Source organism: Rhinoderma darwinii, chromosome 2, assembly GCF_050947455.1.
Source record: "Rhinoderma darwinii isolate aRhiDar2 chromosome 2, aRhiDar2.hap1, whole genome shotgun sequence".
NCBI classification, from domain to species: domain Eukaryota; kingdom Metazoa; phylum Chordata; class Amphibia; order Anura; family Rhinodermatidae; genus Rhinoderma; species Rhinoderma darwinii.
The window spans coordinates 129835509-129843741 of record NC_134688.1 but is presented as its reverse complement, the minus strand read 5'-3'; the positions used below and the strand labels follow the sequence as shown (position 1 = coordinate 129843741).

Below are 8233 nucleotides of genomic sequence, written 5' to 3'. Positions count from 1 at the left end.
TGAAACAATTTGAGGTTTTAGAAGAGGACGGATGCACAGAACTAGAGAGGTAGTCACAAATAACTACAGAAATGTTACGAAATCTCGACGGAAAACACATTGTTTCATTTTAACTTCAGGAGGTGAAGTGTAGAATTAGATCATGTTGGTCATGGTAATAAACACTGTAAATCATGTAATAGATTTGTTACATGCGACACTTATTCCTGCTGGTTTGATATTTTAATGACTGCTAGACATTTTGGGAACACAATGATCTCCCTTTAAACCTAGGCACATTTTGTAGCCCAATAAGAAAATCCTCTTTACCTTCTGCAGATTATTTCCCAGTCTTTTGAGCCAGTTTATTTGCTGACAAACACATGAATGATATGCAGTGCACAACTCCCATACTTCAAATACTCATTCCAGCAACATCAGTCAACAGGCAGGTTTTCAAGCTTCCTATGCAAATCAAACATGACATCAATTCTCACTGCTAATGTATAAATTACAAGCTACTAATGTATAAATTTGCACTAGAGCTTAGCGAGAACCCTGGGACATTATAAACTGAGCAAAATAAATAAGCCAGACTTTATTTGAAAAATTATATTTATATTTTGCTGTTCGTAAAAGGGCAAACCGTAGGTCACGCTGAGAAATGTACAACATCCTGTCAGAAGTGATTAACGTTACCCCCCGATTACTAATAAAATAACTCAATACGCATTAAGAATGGCTGTGCATACCCCCAGCACTGTAATAATGGATAAGGTGGACTTGTGACTCAGTCCTTTTCACTGCTTCTGTTAAATGTTGCACACAAAGCATTCTCAATGAGACATTCTGAAAGACGAAGAGAAGCTGAAAGCAAACAACAAATGCAAGGGACAAAAAAGGATCAACAACCAGTTGTTGGGCACTAGATTGTTATGATAAAAGTAGAATTCCATTTGACTGCGTTCTTGAATGTCAGAACTTTTTATATTCCATGTCATCTGGAGGATTAACGTCAACTTTTCTTTTGCCCACATCGGACCAGTTTGTGCTAAGGACTGTACCACCGGACTCCATCTGGAAAACATAGATGGGCTTAATGCTTATCATAGAAGTAAACACAACATATATAATCATGTAAAATGTTGGTGTAAATCCATATGGAATAGCAAAGGGAATTTTAAGACCCTTTCACTTTTTTTTACATTTTGTTATAGAAAAAAAAATGCAAGTTTTTCCTCATCATTCTGCACTCAATACCCCATAATGACAAAGTAAAAACAACATTTTAGAAATTTTTGAAAAATTTGTTAAAAACGAAGACTCAAATTTCACATGGACATAAGTATTCAGACCCTTTGTTAGGACACTTGACACTTACTTCTGGGGGCCTCCCATTTCTCTAGATCATCTTTGAATTTTTTTTTACACCTTGGAGTCCACATGTGGTAAATTCATTTGATTGGACATGATTTGGAAAGACTCACTCCTGTCTATATAAGGCAGGGGTCTCAACCTCAGCCGGGTAAATGGGCCGCATATAGAAAAAATTTGAAGTGGACGGGCCGCATTACATTCAAATTTGATACAATACAAAATTATTGATAGTCAATTAGTTATTAGAAGTACTAGAACAATACTACATTACTATAACTATACTACATTACTATAATAATAACGTTTGGTTTAAAGAGGCTCTGTCACCAGATTTTGCAACCCCTATCTCCTATTGCAGCAGATCGGCGCTGCAATGTAGACAAGAGTAACGTTTTTTGTTTTTTTTTAAAACGAGCATTTTTGGCCAAGTTATGACCATATTTATGAAAATGAGGCTTTCTAAAGTACAACTGGGCGTGTTTAAAGTAAAAGTACAACTGGGCGTGTATTATGTGCGTACATCAGGGCGTTTTTACTTCTTTTACTAGCTGGGCGTTGTGAATGGGAGTGTATGATGCTGAAGAATCAGCATCATCCACTTCTCTTCGTTAACACCCAGCTTCTGGCAGTGCACAGACACACAGCGTGTCCTCGCGAGATCACGCTGTGACGTCACTCACTTCCTGCCCCAGGTCCTGCATCGTATCGGACGAGCGAGGACACATCGGCACCAGAGGCTACATTTGATTCTGCAGCAGCATCGGCGTTTGCAGGTAAGTCGATGTAGCTACTTACCTGCAAACGCGGATGCTGCTGCAGAATCAACTGTAGCCTCTGGTGCCGATGTATCCTCGCTCGTCCGACACGATGCAGGACCTGGGGAAATGACGTCACAGCGTGATCTCTCGAGAACACGCTGTGTCTGTGCACTGCCAGAAGCTGGGTGTTAACGAAGAGAAGTGGATGATGCTGATTCGTCAGCATCATACACTCCCATTCACAACGCCCAGCTAGTAAAAGAAGTAAAAACGCCCCGATGTACGCACATAATACACGCCCAGTTGTACTTTTACTTTAAACACGCCCAGTTGTACTTTAGAAAGCCTCATTTGCATAAATATAAAAATGGTCATAACTTGGCCAAAAATGCTCGTTTTTTAAAAATAAAAACGTTACTCTTATCTACATTGCAGCGCCGATCTGCTGCAATAGGAGATAGGGGTTGCAAAATCTGGTGACAGAGCCTCTTTAAACTTACCAGAAACTTGCTAGTGTACTTTAACAATCCAGTTTTCCAGGTTAAGTGTTGCTAAATGCAATCCTGCGGCTCAGTTGGAAGCCACAAGAACGTCAAGATTGGCAGCCCCTTCTTAGATAGTGCCACAGATCCCTCTGTAGCTAGTGCCGCAGTTCCCTCTGTAGCTAGTGCCGCAGTTCCCTCTGTAGCTAGTGCCGCAGTTCCCTCTGTAGCTAGTGCCGCAGTTCCCTCTGTAGCTAGTGCCGCAGTTCCCTCTGTAGCTAGTGCCACAGTGCCCTTAGTAAATAATACCACATTGTCCTCTGTAGATAGTGCCACACACCCCCTTGTAGATAGTGACACACACACACACACACACACCGCTCCATTGGGGCTCGCACTAGGAGTGGAATCCCCAGCCAGAGCGTTGCCGACGCTTTGGCTGGGGATTCCTCTGCTGGAGGAGCCCGATGTCACTGTCCATAGACAGTGACGTCAGGGGATCCTCCTGGACCGAATTGTGATGTCAAGCGCAACCCTATAGCAAGAGTCCCGGGCAGATTGGTAGTAGCTCTCTGCCTGGAAATCCAGCTCTGCTCCTGACATCACTGTCAATATATGGACAGTGATGTCAGGGGAAACCCCAGAGTCGGAGTCTCAGAGCTAGAATAGGCTCTGCTCCGGAACTCTGGGGAATCCCCAGACATCACTGTCCATATATGGACAGTGATATAAGGGGCAACCGCAGAGCCGAAGCCGCGGGCAGAGCGCTACTAGCACTCTGCCTGGGATTCCAGCTCTGCTCTTGACATCACTGTCCATATATGGACAGTGGTGTCAGGGGCTTCCCCAGAGCCGGAGACCCGGAACAGAGCCGCTTCTAGTGCTCTGCCTGGGACCCCTGCTCTGCTCCTGAGGCTTCCCCAGAGCAGGAGTCTCGGAGAAGAGCGCTAGTATAGTCTCTGCTCTGGGACTCCTCCTCTGGGGAAGCCCCTGACATCACTGTCCATATACGGACAGTGACTTTAGGGTCTCCTCCAGCAGAGGAATCCCCGGCCAAAGCGTTGGAAATGCTCTGGCTGGGGATTCCACTCATAGAGCGAGCCCCAATATAGCTATCTACTACAGGGGGATGTGTGACGGCATGGAGTGTGCTCGTCCTACAGGCTACGCTCTCCTAAACCTGAGGGAGCTACGGTGCCCCGCAGGCCACTGATGACAGTCTTAGGGGCCGCATGCTGCCCGTGTGTTTGAGACCCCTGATAGAAGGTATATAAAAGGTACAGCTGACAATGTATATCAGAGCAATAACCAAGCCATGAGGAAGAAAGAACTGCTATAGAGCTCAGGAGACAGGATTTGTGTGGAAGCACAGATATGGAGAAGGGTACAAAAAAAAAAAAATTCTGCTGCACTGAAAGTTCCCAAGAGCACAGTGGCCTCCATAATTCTTAAAGTAGAAGAAGTTTGGAACAGCCAGGACTCTACTTGGTTTGGCAACTGACTCTACGAATTCGAGAGAGAAAGGCCTTGGTAAGAGAGGTAACCAAGAACCCAATGGTCACTCTGGCTGAGCTACAAAGATCCTGTGTGCAGATGGGAGAAGCTTCCAGGTCAACCATCACTGCCATAAAGCCCAGACTGGTGGAGTGCAGCAGAGTGGCCAGAAAGAAACCTCTCCTCAAAAGACACATGAAAGGCCATCTGGAGTTTTCAAAAAAAAAAGCACCTAAAGGACTGACTGTGAGAAACAAGATTCTGTGGTCTGACGAAACCAAGATTGAACTTTTTGGCCTCAATTCTATGCAACATGTCTGGAGGAAACCAGGCAAAATGCTCATTACTTGCTCAATACTATCCCTACAGTGAAGCATGGTGGTGGCAGCATCATGCTGTGGGGGTGTTTTTCAGCGGCTGGGACAGGGAGACTGCTCCTTTCATCTTTCCCTCAACCCTGACCAAAGTACAGAGATATTCTTAACAAAAACCTGATCGAGAGTGCTCTGGACCTCCGACTGGGCCGAAGGTTCACACTCCAACAAGACAATGACTAAGCACACAGCCAAGACAGCACAGGAGTGGCTTAGGGATAACTCAATGTCCTTGAGTGGCCCAGCCAGAGCCCTGACTTGAACACAATCGAACATCTCTGGAGAGACCTGAAAATGGCTGTCCACGGACGGACCCCATCCAACCTGACAGAGCTTGAGAGGATTTGCACAGAAGAATGGCAGAAAATCCCCAAACCCAGGTGTACAAACCTTTTGTCATCACACCCAAGAAGACTGGAGGTGGTCATCGCTGCCAAAAGTGCTGCAACGAAGTACTGAGTAAAGGGTCTGAACACTTAAAGAGGCTCTGTCACCAGATTTTGCAACCCCTATCTGCTATTGCAGCAGATAGGCGCTGCAATGTAGATTACAGTAACGTTATTTTTAAAAAACGAGCATTTTTGGCCAAGTTATGACCATTTTTGTAGTTATGCAAATGAGGCTTGCAAAAGTCCAAGTGGGTGTGTTTAAAAGTAAAAGTCCAAGTGGGCGTGTATTATGTGCGTACATCGGGCGTTTTTAATACTTTTACTAGCTGGGCGCTCTGACGAGAAGTATCATCCACTTCTCTTCAGAACGCCCAGCTTCTGCCAGATCACGCTGTGACGTCACTCACAGGTCCTGCATCGTGTCAGACGAGCGAGGACACATCGGCACCAGAGGCTTCAGTTGATTCTGCAGCAGCATCGGCGTTAGCAGGTAAGTCGATGTAGCTACTTACCTGCAAACGCTGATGCTGCTGCAGAATCAACTGTAGCCTCTGGTGCCGATGTGTCCTCGCTCGTCTGACACGATGCAGGACCTGTGAGTGACGTCACAGCGTGATCGGGCAGAAGCTGGGCGTTCTGAAGAGAAGTGGATGATACTTCTCGTCAGAGCGCCCAGCTAGTAAAAGTATTAAAAACGCCCGATGTACGCACATAATACACGCCCACTTGGACTTTTACTTTTAAACACACCCACTTGGACTTTTGCAAGCCTCATTTGCATAACTACAAAAATGGTCATAACTTGGCCAAAATTCTCGTTTTTTAAAAATAAAAACGTTACTGTAATCTACATTGCAGCGCCTATCTGCTGCAATAGCAGATAGGGGTTGCAAAATCTGGTGACAGAGCCTCTTTAAGTCAATGCAATATTTTAGTTTTTCCCTTTCAATAAATTAGCAAAGATTATGAACATTCCGTTTTCGCTTGGTCATTGTGTGCAGAATGGTGATTTTTTTTTTTAATTTATTTTTTTTAACTGTAGCACAAGGCCTCAACATAACAAAATGTGAAAAAAGGTAAAGGGTCTGAAGACATTGCGAATGCACTGTATGTCATCATTTTAGCAAGTGAATCTATGAGATGATCCTTGTATATCATATCAGCTAGTGCTATTGCACCCAATATCCTTAAACATCCCCATACAGATCATAATTCAAAGATGTATGCAAATTAATTCACCACTTGGCTGATTGATCAAAGGTTTTACATGGTTGTAGCTACAGGACTTGGTGGCTGCGATCACAAGGTGGCCATTGTCCATGAGGCGAAGAGACAACTTACCTTGCATATGACGTACGCCTTGAATCAGCACCCCAAATAGGAGATTGGAGCACTATTCATTGGGTGCAATAGCACCTGCTGATGTGATTTAGGCTAGTCTTTTCTTGTAACAGGGTAATATATGACGCGGAGATACAAATGAATAATAAAACATTTCCTCTTTTCAACTGGGTCCTGCTCTCTCACCTCTACCCGGAAACAGAGCGGTGCGTCAGTAAATGTATGGTCATGTGACTACTGGCTGCATTGTGAGCAATTTTTATTCCGGATATTAAAGGTGTTTTTCGCTTAGTAAATGTTTAAACTTCCAACTTCATGCTGCTAAAATAGAAGCTCTTTTAAATGGTTATTAGTCACATTCGATTTTCATTAAATAGAGCTAGCAGGTTTTTATTGCACAAAAAGATTATGTTAATTTTCTTTTCTGCATCAGTCATTTTTCAATCCAGAAGCGGATACAATTGCAGTCCTGGGAAAAACAGTATTTCAAGAACAAAATTCATTTCCGTCTATTTTATGAGCCTGGCACATAATTTTACATTATTATTTTGTTTTTAATGAAATATATAGCTACCACAGGATTTCATAGTAAAGAGCTTGTACAGGAAGAAAAATTAAATTGGAGGAAGACCGTAAAGAAAACATCTATAAATTGCAATCAGTGCACGCAACTGCTGGTACGCTCGGGGTTCTACTCTACTCCTACGTGACTAGACCGTTATAAATAAAGTCAGTGTCACCTGCTGCCTGTGCTTACATATTAATATTGGATAGACTGCTTATAGGATGATTTCACAGTATGCCAACATGGTGCCCGATAAATTTTAGTGGTAGATCATATGCTGCCAAAACACCCAACCTTTATAGGACACACAGTACATAAACTACTACTGTGGAACACACTGAGGCTTTGTTGACACTGGATTAATGTGATCTGTTTTGTAATGGATCCTAACAGATCCCGTCGACCCATCATGGGTCTGTTAGGTGTATTTTATTTTCTTACCGGGTAGAGGATTTCAGTAGACTATACTATTAAACTCAAACCTGATGGGATAGTACCATAACCCAAGTGTGAACAGGGCCTGGCACTGAATGTACTAATGTTCAGACACAAGGAATTTGAGATAGAAGCGACTTACAATCCCAAAACCAAATACAATTAAAATATACACTATGATATTAGACATATAAAAACATATTCTATACTTACAAACGACTTGTTCATGGCTCGTTTCACTTCATCATTGCCATCTGTGTAAATCTGCTGGAAAAGATGGTTTAGTGCAGCATCCCCCTCCAGTTTTTCATTTTTCTCCTCCTCTTTGATATCAACAACCAGTTTATCCCAGTTCTTGGTATAATGAGAGGATGATGGATATTTGTGCATGGATTCTACAATGCAGACATATTTTTGATTAAAAATATGACGGAACTTGTGGTAAGTGCTGTAAAGCGACGGCAAACAGAAGTGAAGTAAAAGTAAACGCTCTTTTATTGCATTTTATAAACGAAAGATCTCCTAACCGCTGTCACGCACAATTCCGTTTTCTTTGTATGATCTAATTTTCCCAATTTTAAAGGTGTCAACAATAGAACAAGTATATGTATATACAGCTATTGTATTGCAGACAGCGGGATATGTTTAACCTAACAACATATTAGGAGGTACATGAGAAAAGCAGATCGCATCCTGTGCCACAACTAAATCTAGTATAGAAGTGGGAATACTACATATAGTAATGCAGCGCTGTATTTTAGCCTATCATTCAGATTTGAAGTATTCCTATACAGGTTAGAACTAAATAAATCCTACTGAAAAGAACACGGTGAACATACTTTGTATTATACAAGGTTTACTAACTCTGCCCACAAGTCAGATCTACATGGACCATGTTTTACCAACTTAACCCATAGATGCAGTGGGCTCTATAAACTTTTTTTTCTATGGAAAGGGCTTGATTAGGGGAGCATTCACACCACTTCACAATTGACTGACGGCTGCCGTGTATGGCGCAGCACACTATGATGACTGATCC

General features: G+C 42.8%; 1 protein-coding gene across 4 annotated transcripts in view; it reads right to left on the bottom strand.

Moving 5' to 3' along the window:
- Positions 1–576: 576 nt before the first annotated feature.
- The window catches only part of SUGT1 (SGT1 assembly cochaperone of MIS12 kinetochore complex), a 100628-nt gene continuing 92971 nt past the window's right edge, over positions 577–8233 (bottom strand). For all 4 annotated transcript variants that reach the window (XM_075852302.1, XM_075852300.1, XM_075852301.1 and 1 more), the window contains 2 exons: positions 7408–7589; positions 577–1056 (listed from right to left, as the gene is read on the bottom strand). In XM_075852302.1, the coding sequence (XP_075708417.1) occupies positions 955–1056; positions 7408–7589 (284 nt within the window). In that variant the 3' untranslated portion in view covers positions 577–954. The remainder of the gene's footprint in view (positions 1057–7407; positions 7590–8233) is intronic.